The sequence below is a fragment of the Sapajus apella genome, unplaced genomic scaffold (assembly GCF_009761245.1).
Source record: "Sapajus apella isolate SASKATOON/1434 unplaced genomic scaffold, GSC_monkey_1.0 scaffold60, whole genome shotgun sequence".
Taxonomy (NCBI): Eukaryota; Metazoa; Chordata; class Mammalia; order Primates; family Cebidae; genus Sapajus; species Sapajus apella.
In genome coordinates, this window is record NW_022437000.1 from 13,480,015 (window position 1) to 13,491,184 (window position 11,170).

General features: G+C 50.3%; 1 protein-coding gene across 2 annotated transcripts in view; it reads left to right on the forward strand.

The window, feature by feature from the left end:
- Positions 1 to 10,458, forward strand: part of TMCO3 (transmembrane and coiled-coil domains 3) — a 55,516-nt gene extending 45,058 nt beyond the window's left edge. For both annotated transcript variants that reach the window (XM_032246307.1, XM_032246308.1), the window contains 4 exons: positions 2,858 to 3,008; positions 7,437 to 7,516; positions 8,406 to 8,555; positions 9,648 to 10,458. In XM_032246307.1, coding sequence (XP_032102198.1) covers positions 2,858 to 3,008; positions 7,437 to 7,516; positions 8,406 to 8,555; positions 9,648 to 9,761 — 495 coding nt within the window. In that variant the 3' untranslated portion in view covers positions 9,762 to 10,458. The remainder of the gene's footprint in view (positions 1 to 2,857; positions 3,009 to 7,436; positions 7,517 to 8,405; positions 8,556 to 9,647) is intronic.
- Positions 10,459 to 11,170: the final 712 nt, after the last annotated feature.

An 11,170-nucleotide genomic window follows, 5' to 3' on the forward strand; every position in this document is an offset into this window, starting at 1 on the left:
CCTCGGCCTCCCCGCACTTGCCCCAGGTGTAGAGCATCTCAGGGCTGTGACAGGGACTCCCGCGCTCACTTCCTGATGGCCTGTCCCTCCAGCCCTTTCAGCGGCTCAGTGGCATCTGAGTGTGTTCCTTGTGGTGTGCCTATTAAAGCCTCTCTAGGTTGTTCTTTTGTAGGGTGAGGACTTTCTTACTCATTATGGGATATATATATATATATATGCGCAGGCAGATAGACTTTTTTATTGAGATGAAATTCACATAAAATTCACCATATTAATCATTTGAAAGTCAATATTCAAAATGCTCTGACACGATCACCACTATCCGATTATATCCACCTCCCCAAAGGAATCCCCATAGCTTTCAGTTCTCCCCCAGTCCCCTCGTGGCCCTGTGCAAGTGGCCATGGATCCCTTCCCGGCCCTGTGGGCTGCTGCTTCTGGGCACGTCACGTGGGGGCGTCCGTGCCTGGCTTCCACTCAGCGTCACGTCCTCCAGGCCTGGCTGCTGTTGCGGTGTGCACCAGCACTTCATCCCTTTTATGGCTGAAAAACATTCCACGTCAGGTGTGTTTTGCAGATGTCTCGCAGTTTGTGACTTGCCTTTTCACTCTCTTAATGGTGTCTTTTGATGAACACAAGTTCTGAATTTCAGTGTCATCCAGTTATGGATTGTTTTCTTTGTGGCTGTCTCTGTGCTCTGTGTGAAAGATCCACCTGCCCCTGGGTCACGAAGGTGCTCTTCACTGTTGTCTGTGGGCTTCTGCTGTGCTTTCCTCATTAGCTTTGCAGTCCATCCAGAGATGAGTTTTGTTGTGTTGGAAGTGAGGAAGTGGATGAAGATTCTTTCATTTGCATGCCTTTCTGAATGCCATGCGTTGAAAAGACCTCTTGCCCCCTGTTCTATAGCATCACTCTGTCAAAAACTAGCTGTGTGTGTGTGTGTGACATGTGTTCTTGTGGAGTACGTGTGTGTTCTTTGTGTATGAGGTATGCACATGTGTGTGCTTTATGGCATGTGTATATGTGTGCATGCCTGTGCTTTGTGTGGTGTACTATGTGTGCTGTGTGGCATGTACATGTGTGGCATGTGTGTAGTATATGTGTGCACACATGTCTTTCATCGCATGTATACGTGTGGTGTGCATGCATGTGTTTTGTGTATGTATACTGTGCTTTGTGCATGGCATATGTACATGTGTGTGCTTTGGGTGTGGTGTGTGGAAGTGTCTGCGTGTATTTGTGCTTTGCAGCATCTGTACATGTGTGTGATATGCTTTATGTGATGTGTGTACGTCTTCATGCATGTGTGTGCTTTGTGTGTGGTGTGTGGATGTGTCTGCATGTGTTTGCTTTGTGGCATGTGCATGTGTGTGGTATTCTTTATGTGATGTATGTCTGCATGCATGTGTGTGCTTTGTGTGTGCTTGTACATGTCTGTGTGTGTGCTTTGTGGCATGTGTACATATGTACATGTGTGTGGTGTGCTTTATGTGATGTGTGTACATTTGCATGCATGTGTGTGCCTTGTGTGTGGTGTATGTGTCTGCATGTGTGTGTGCTTTGTGGCATGTGCACGTGTGTGTGGTATGCTTTATGTGATGTGTGTCTGCATGCATGTGTGTGCTTTGTGGTGTGTGTACATGTCTGCGTGTGTGTCTGCTTTGTGGCATGTGTACGTGTGTGGTATGCTTTATGTGATGTGTGTACGTCTGCATGTGTGTGGCATTTGTACATGCATAAGTGTGTGCTTTGTGGCGTGCATGTGTGGTGTGCATGTGTGTGGTGTTTGTGTTCTTGGTGTGGTGTGTGTACCTGTGGTACATGTGCATGCGTGTGTGTGCACATGCTTCTCTGACTCTGCCCACCTGCCCTCAGCTGCACTGTAGCTTGACCTCTGGTTGTGTTTGGACCCAGCTTTGTTCTGTGCCAGGGTCATCTTGGCTCTATCCGTACTCTTTCCAAATTCCACTTGAGTTTTTAAATTCAGCTGGTCAGTTTCCCACATACAAGTCTATTGGCGTTCCCATGTGTCTGTCAGCCAGGTGGGAGAATCCACCGCTCTGCAGTGCTGAGCCCACGACACTGTTATCTCAGCCTTTCGTGGGTCTTGCAGTGTGTTGCAGTGTCAGGTGCAGGTCCTTTGGTTTAATCCTCAGGATGTGATTTTTTGGTGCTGTTATAAATCACAGTTCTTTACAGGTTTCTTTTTTTTTTGTCTGATGCTGCTGTCTTCTACAGTTTTATTTTCTCAAAATAAAAATCATCTTTCAGGTTGGCCGGTATCAGCCGTGCCTCACAGAAGGCTGCCCTGAGCCTGCGTTTCATGGAGCTGCTGAGGCTCCTGTGTCCTTGCTGTCCAGCTGGCACCTGGTCCGGCCCGCGTATCTAGGTGTTCACATCAGCTGCTGCGGACACACAATGCTACTCTCTGGCTTCACACCCTCCCAGGGCCCTTGCTTGTCGCCTGTTGCTGTCCCTCTGCTTTGAGAGTGGTAGTGGGAATGAGTTTCTAAAACCACCACCAGGCTGTTCTGATTCAGGGTAAAGAAAATATATCACAAATATTTAAAACAATTGGAAAGTATTCTCATTTAAAAAATTCACAGCAATCGATATGGGTATTTGTTTCAAATATTTTAAAATAATTTTATTCGCCCAGTAAGGTAAATTCAACTAATAGCAGCCTCCACGTGTCACCTGTCAGACCCAGCAGAGCCCCAGGACCAAAGGCACGCTCCATTTGCACAGCTCCTGTGTTTTGTTGTGGTGTTTCTGCCAAGTCTCGGGGTGTCCTTGGGACGGGGTAACCCTGGTGAACTGTGGGGTCTCATGTAAAGCTCAGTCCTCCCTCTCTCAGGTCACGGAGCTGCTGGACGTCTCCATGGAGCTGGGCTGTTTCCTGGCTGGAGCGCTGGTCTCCTCTCAGGGCCCTGTGGTCACCGAGGAGATCGCCGCCTCCATTGAACCCATCCGTGACTTTCTGGCCATCATTTTCTTCGCCTCAATAGGTAATCTTCCTTCTTTACATAATTGTGTTTGTTAAACACATGCAGAGTGGTTCTGTAATTTGTTGATGTGCATATATATTCATATTTTATATAGCTAAAATGATTATCTTAAAAATTAAGTGTTTTCAGAATATTTCAGTTTGGATTGCTAGCAGCCAGAAGCTATTTTCCACTTGATAGAGTCTGCAGAGAAATCTTATTTTATTTTACTATTTCTTCTGTCCAACTTTTCCTTTAGATTCAGGGGTACATGTGTAGGTTTGTAACATGGGTAATGAGTGTCACAGGGGGTTGGTATACAGACTGTTTTGTCTCCCAGGTGAGAAGCATAGTACTCAAGGTAGTTTTTTAATCTCACCCTCATCCTCCCGCCCTCCACCTCACAGGCCCCAGCGTCTCTTGTTCCCGTCTTTGTCCACGTATATACTTGGTGTTTGGCTCCCACTTTTAAGTGAGAACGTGTGGCATCTGGTGTTCTGTTCTTGTGTTAATTCACTTAGGAGAATGGCCTCCAGCTGCATCCGTGTTGCTGCAAAGGATGTCATTTCATTCTGTTACGGTTGCTGATGTTCCAGGATGTGTATATATACCACAGTTTCTGTGTCTGGTCCACTGTTGATAGACAGTGGGACTGTTATGGTTGCTGATGTTCCACGATGTGTATATATACCACATTTTCTGTGTCTGGTCCACTGTTGATAGACAGTGGGACTGTTACGGTTGCTGATGTTCCACGATGTGTATGTACCACAGTTTCTGTATCTGGTCCACTGTTGATGGACAGTGGGACTGTTACGGTTGCTGATGTACCACGATGTGTATGTACCACACTTTCTGTGTCTGGTCCACTGCTGATGGACAGTCGGATTATTATGGTTGCTGATGTTCCACGACGTGTGTATATACCACATTTTCTGTATCTGGTCCACTGCTGTTGGACAGTCGGACTATTATGGTTGCTGATGTTCCACGATGTGTACATATACCACATTTTCTGTATCTGGTCCACTATTGATAGACAGTGGGACTGTTACAGTTGCTGATGTTCCAGGATGTATATGTACCACATTTTCTGTGTCTGGTCCACTGCTGATGGACTAGGATTTCCTGACCTTCCTTTCACTTATTTTAGATGAAGGCTAATACAGTGGATCAGGCCTGACCTGATTTTTCCCGTGTTTCCCCAGGTCGCGCTGGCCGTGGTGTGTAACCCGGTATCTGGTCAGCCACGGCTTCATTGCACGTGCATGTTTGAGAGCTGCTCTTGTTAAAAATCTAAAATTTCATAAATATGTTGTTTACACAGACATGTTTATCCTAATTATCTTCAAACTAGGGTTGTTTTATATTGAGAATCCTTTCTATTCGCATAATAATTCTACGTGGTTTTGCTCTAGTTTTTTGTATATCAGGGAATTCAAGCTAATTTTTCCTCCGTCTGAGAAACCTGCTTATAGCCCCTTTTGTCTCTAACTCGGCCAGGACCTTATTTTTGTTCTGCAGTCCAGGCAGCACATAGATGGCATCTGCCCACTTTGGACAGCACCTTTGTGTGTGTGTGTGGGACCTGACGTCCACTTCCGGGTGGCAGAAACGGGGGTGGAGCTCCCAGCTCCAGCAGATGTGTCTGGGCTGCCTGCCCTGCGCAGCCGCAGAGACTCCGCTGCAGGTCAGCCACAGCCAGCGGCAGGCCGGCAGGCACCACTCTCGGGTTCCAGCTCCGAGGCTCCTGCCTGCTGGGTGAGGCCCAGACTGTGCTTCTGAGTTGAGGCTGCATCTGAAGGGTGTGAAAGGGGAAGGGCAGTCTTTAGGCCCGGAGTGAGGAAGGGCTTCTGTGCCGAAGGATGGCCCAGAAGGCGCCACGGAGCAAGGCCGGGGTTTCATGGATAGCACGTGGCAGCGTGGCTCTTCCCACTAGACCAGGGTTCGGCCAGCCGCGGCCCAAGGCCTGCTCTCCACCTGCCTTTATAAATGAAGCTTTCTGGAGACAGCCACACTTGCCCGTTTACTCTTTATCAGTGGCTGCTGTTGTACTGCTTACTAGCTCAGGCCATCAGCAAAATACTCCAGACTGGGCGGCTCAAACAGTAGCTGTTTACTCACACCTGTCGGGGCTGGAAGTCCAAGATCCGGGTATGTGGCGAGGGCCGTGCCTGCTCCACAGATGGGGCCTCCTGGCTGTGTCATCTGTGGCCCACCCTCCGTGGTCTGTGCAGAGATTCGGTTCTCAACGCTTATGGCCTCATTTCCGCTTCAGTGGGTCCTGCAGACCCTGTCTCCAGATCAGCCACACTGAGCCTGGAGCCTGAATGTAGGAGTTTGCAGGACACAGCTCAGGCCACAGCAGGTGGCCGTGGCCCAGAAAGTACAAAGTGTTTTCCATCTTGGCCTTTGTGGAAGACGCCTGCCCAGCACCCCATCCTAGTTCCTGGTCACTTCCAGCTTTACCGACTGTCAGACATTTGGTGTGTCTTGTTATGACATTGTCAGCAATCAGAAGCAGGCACCACTGTCTCTGGGACAGCGCTGGGAGCTGCCGTGCTGTGGGCATCCCCCCACGACGGATGGACACAGTGTGCGCCCCTGCCAGCCTCACTCACCTTCACGCCATGGCCTGGCGTGTGTGCAGAGTCCCTAGCACAGCCCTGAGCTGGGCACGTGCCTCACGTGGCATATTTTATTTACGCAGCCTCTAGAGCCACACTGACTGACTCTCACTTTCCTTGCTGTTTTGGGGACTGACCGGAAGGCATTTAGCTCCATAATTTTTGGCTCACCACCCCCACACCTCCCTCTGCCCCTAGACCAGGAGCTCTGAGCTCAGGCAGGGTCTAGTGAGCCGTGTCCCCAAGGCAGCCCCGCCTTGAAGGAGCTTGCAGCCCAGGGGTGGGGTTGGGGGACAGATGCAGGGACACAGCTGCTCAGCTAAGAGCACAGGAGCCTCCAGGGCATCAGCCACCCACCGCCCGCCAGGGTGAGGGCTGCGCCAGGTGCAGAGGCGGAGGCTTAGGGCGTGCTGGGGAGGAAGAGGCTGGTGTGGAAGCCCAGAGGTGGGAGGTGGGAGGGAAGCCCGGACTCCCTAGAACAGGACATTCCCCAGCAGGAAGGAAGCCAGTGGGGCTGGAGATGAAGGGGTGGCGGTCAGGAAGCTTAGGCGCTTTCCTCGGGGCAGCAGTGGGGAGAAAATACAGCCCGGTGCCCCCAGGGTGGGGAGCCCTGGGTACCTGTGTGGCTGCGGTGTGAGGGTCCCTCTGGGGAGGGGTGAGAGCATCCTCTGTGCCAACACTGTTGTGAGCTTGTCTCATTTGTGCCAGTGTGGGCGTAGGGCCGTGATGGTAGTGACCTCCTAAACACTGGCCAAAGGCAGCCTGGATGGAGCCTTGCAGCAGGGCAGAGGCACAGACGTCCTGAAGGGAAGCAGGACTGGGGTCAGGGTTTGGCAGACAGCTGGGAAGAGAGGGATGGGGACCCCAGGCTACCCTGGGGCTGAGGCTCCTGAGGGGGACACAGTGGGGCCAGGCTGGTGATCAGGGTTAGAGGGACCGTGGGGAGCGCCGAGAATGGGCATGGAGGGGGCAGCTCCGAGACCCACACCCAGGAGGAGGGGCCATGGCTGGAAGACGGGGCATCGGGAGAAAGTGGCCCTGAAGCGCAAGAGAACCCCAGGTTGGGGAAAGAGAAAAAGGGAAAGTGTTTATATTTGTGTTTCTGGGTCAGGTAGAGACAGTGGTTTGTGAACGGCAGAAAGGTCATGGGTCTGCATCCTTCCAATCCAGAGGAGGCCTCTGGCTTGCCAGGGTTCCTCCAAGGGCCAATGTGCATCGCCAGGTGGCCCCAGGGTGTGGCTGGAGAGCTGAGCCCAAGCCCAGGCCCAGCCCCAGCACCACCGGCCCCTCTGCGTCACTGGCTCGGTGGGCAGCCACACGTGGTTTTAGAGAGCCCTGACAGCAGAGAGAAGACGTACGTAGGGACAGCATTTCCCATTGTTTTTCCCGTCCTTATTCTGCCAAATGAAGAAGGGAAAGGAACACTGACCACAGATGTCCTGTGAGTGTGGCACTCCTGGGCGCTGGGGGCTGGTGGGCTCTGGGGTCATCTGAGCTCAGCGGGAATATTTCCTCAAGCACCGATTGTCATAGATTACAGACAGTGCCGCCTCTGTGTGTTTTGCTGTGTTCTCTGCAGTTGAGGCCTGACGAGGGAGTGGAGCTGGGATTCCACCATGTCAGACGGTTCCCCCGAGGCAGCCTTTTCCCGTTCACTCCGTAAGAAAGGGACAGCCTTTTAGCATTTGCTGGTGCTTTCACAAGTGCACTTAGGATTTTAATTCCTGTATTTGAAGCAAATGACACCTGAAGTTGTGAGGAATGGGTGTACATTGGGGGAGGCTGTCCTGTGGTCATGAGTAACGTGTCCTGTTCCCAACAGGGCTCCACGTGTTCCCCACCTTTGTGGCGTATGAGCTCACGGTGCTGGTATTCCTCACCTTGTCAGTGGTGGTCATGAAGGTAAGGACTGGTAGGATCCTCGCCCCTCACAGTTTGCAGGCCCAGCACAGGCCTCCCCGTGGCCCTGGTTTCCAGCGGGGCACACATTAGGCCTGCGGAGCCGGCCCTGCCCCTCATCTCGGGGGAGGCCCGCTGGGCCGCTGGACCCTGGGGGAGGCAGATGTGGGTTAGGCTGGGTGATCTGGGTTTGTCCGTGTGATCGATTGTTTCAGAATTGAGGATTTTTAAAGAGGGGAACTACCTTTTGGGACCCTCAGGTTGGGCCTTGGCTGTAGTCCAACCCGTCGTCTTCTGACAGATGCAGACATGCCTTCTACAGACCTAAAGATGGTGTAGGTGCTTTCTCTCTGTCCTCCGTGACTACCAGCCGTCAAGCTGCCTGTCTGTGTTCACATTAAGGTGTGATGACCTAGTCAGAGCCACGTTCTGGCTCATAAACAGATTTAGATCATTTCCATTTTAAGGAGCCAGAATATATGAGGATCGTTGGGCCACTCCACCAGCTCTTAGGGCTCAGCCTAAAGACATGCATCTCCCTGTATTAAAAAGAAATTTCCATCTTGAATACCCCATAATGCTTAATGTTATTAGTCACCATCCCCCTTGCCCCTCCCCCCCCCCGTTTGGCTTGATGGGGGAGCAAGGCTTATTTTCTACTAATGAGCCTAAACCCTTAATTTTGCCTTTTTGTTCAGTGTGGATTATTTAAGATGTTTTGTGTTTGGTGCCTTCAGGTATTTGGAGTGCCTCAGTGTGTTTCCCTACTCTGCGTGTGATTCAGGGACCATCACGGCGTCCCTGTGGTTTCTGTCTGGGGTCTCTGTTTCGTGTGCGTTTAACTCTGTGCAGGTCCAATCTTTAGCAGTGATGTGATGAATCACTCTTGCAGTTTCTTCTGGCGGCACTGGTCCTGTCTCTCATTCTGCCGAGGAGCAGCCAGTACATCAAGTGGATCGTCTCTGCAGGGCTCGCCCAGGTCAGCGAGTTTTCCTTTGTCCTGGGGAGCCGGGCGCGAAGAGCCGGCATCATCTCTCGGGAGGTGAGTGGCTTCCCCCTGCCAAGCACTTGGGGCTGCAGGGGTTGCACTTTGGGTTTGAGTTGGGCGTGGCAAAGCTGGGCCAGGTTCCTCCTCCTGGTGGGCACACAGAGGCCTGGCTTCTCTCTGCTCATCTAACATGTGGTGTTTTCAGAGGAAAGTTGCAGTTAGTACTGCTTGAATTGTTGCATTAACCTTTTACAACAATTCTAAGTAAGCGTCAGATGTTTCTTCTGAAAGAAAACTTTTTAAAGCTGAACTGCCAGTGTGCACACAAGTATCGCCAGAAACATGAAATGCCACTGTGCCCTGAGAGCTGGGCAGACTTCCTGTCATCACTGAGATGGCCCTAGGCATCAGATTCACGGCGTGTCTCCTTGCATTTGTAAGTTTGAGGGGGTGGAAAGCCAGGTGTTATGTGCAGTGGAAGTAATTGCTGAAAAGTAGAATTGCTTACAGGAAGCTTCTCCTGAGCCTGACCCAAGGCTGCATTCCCAGGGTCAGGGAAGCTGGGGGACAGGCGGACTTGTGCTGTGTCCCAGGGTTGGCCTCGGGCAAGCACAGGCTAGGGCTGCTGCCCTGGGGCCCATCAGGACTGACCTTGCACCATTGATCTTCACATCACAGTTGCTCCTACATCCCAGTGTCCTCAACTTCTGGCTGTGCTTCGATGTGCTTTCAAGAAATAGTAGTGGATTTATGGTGTGCAGGTGACCCTCCCAGGACTCAGTGCAACCCGTGCTCAGCTTCCACCCCCATTCCCCACCCCGTGCAGGGTCCCTCCCACCACTCAGAGTGACCGCGCTCAGCCTCCACCACCCCACCCCTAACCCCATGCAGGTGTTCCTCCCACCATTCAGAGTGACTGCACTCAGCCCCCACTGTCATCCCTGCCCCTGCCATGCAGGCATCCCCCCCTACCACTCAGCATGACTGCGCTCAGCCTCCACCACCCCACCCCTGTGCAGGTGTCCCTCAGCACACCACTCAGCGTGACTGCTCAGCTTTCCCCGGTGCAGGTGAGCCCTGTGCTTTCCTGTTGCAGGTGTGAGTCCTGACGCTCTCTGTGACCCGCGCTGCACTTTGCTGTTACAGGTGTACCTCCTTATACTGAGTGTGACCACACTCAGCCTCTTACTCGCCCCGGTGCTGTGGAGAGCTGCAATCACTAGGTGTGTGCCCAGACCAGAGAGACGGTCCAGCCTCTGACTGCACGGAGATGATGGACCTTGGAAGAGAAGCCTGTGAGGAGTAAGCACGTAGATGGCCGGCAGCTGCTCCTTCTGGGAAGCTTGTACCTTGGCAACAGAACAGCTCTCTAGCAAAGCATCAGTGCAGTCGTGTTTTCCCAGCTTTTACAGAATATTCCCGTTCTATTTTAGAATTTTCCAGAGTAGTTTATTTGGGGTCAGTTGATTATGTGCAGTAGACCTGGGATGCTGCGTTTTACCAGTCGCCTTTAATGTGTTGCCTGGATGTGCCTTTTTTTTTTTTTTTTTGCTGAAATTATTATTGATTTTGTATTGTGAGTTCATCAGTTCGTGTTTTTTTTTTTTTGTAATGAAGCAAAATTAGAAGGCTTTTAAAAATGTACAACTTCAGAATTATAATCTGTTGGTCAAATATTTGTTATTGAACATCTCTGTGATATGAAGTTGTAATCCTGGCAATCAGCTTGGAAGCTTACTTTTGATTCTTAAAGTCTATGTTTTCTAAAATGAGACAAATATGGATGTCTATTTTCCTTTTATTATAACTATTTTAAATAAAATACTTTCATGTCAATTTCTATTGGATGTATCACTTAAAATATTTGGTTTTGAATCAGAAGAACATGCATTCTTTAATAAAGATAATTTATGATCAGGGTATAATTAATTGAAACATTAAAATCTGTTTATATTAATTTTTTGTGTTGAGTTAATCTTTATACAAAATTTCAGCTGGTTTTTTTTGCTAAGATGATTTCTGTATTATCATGCTATTCTCCAAGACACCAAATTAATACAGTGTTAATTGATAAGTTCTTTTTATATTTAAAAGTATATTTTGGTGATGATGTGCCCTGTTGTAGAAAACCTCACAGGTGCAGATCTGAGCCTCACAAGGACTTCCCTAAGGGGTGATGCGCCTGTCTGTTTTGTGCTGCTGTAACAGAATGCCTGAAACTGGGTCATTTAAAGAACACAAACTTACTTCTCACAGTTCTACAGGCGGGGGACAACAAGATGGAGGTGCTGGCAGGTCAGGCCTGCTCTCTGCTTCCAGGATGGCACCTGGAATGCTGGGTCCTCCAGAGGCAGGAAGGCTGGGTGCTCACGTAGTAGAAGAGCAGGAGAGTGAACCCACTCCTCACGACCCTTTGTGTGGCAGCACTGATTCACGAGGGCAGATTCCTCCTGATCTAAACACCTACCTTGAGACCTCACCTGCCAACGCTTGCACTACAGATCGAGGGGACAGAAGCATTTGAACTGTAGCAGGTATCTTATTGTGCTTTTTCAATTACATGAATTTTTTGGCTTGACAGATAAAATTCAACATATTTATTGTGTACAGCATAGCAAGTACTTTAACCAGCGTTTTCCTGTAAGTATCAGCTTTAAGAGCCTAGGAAT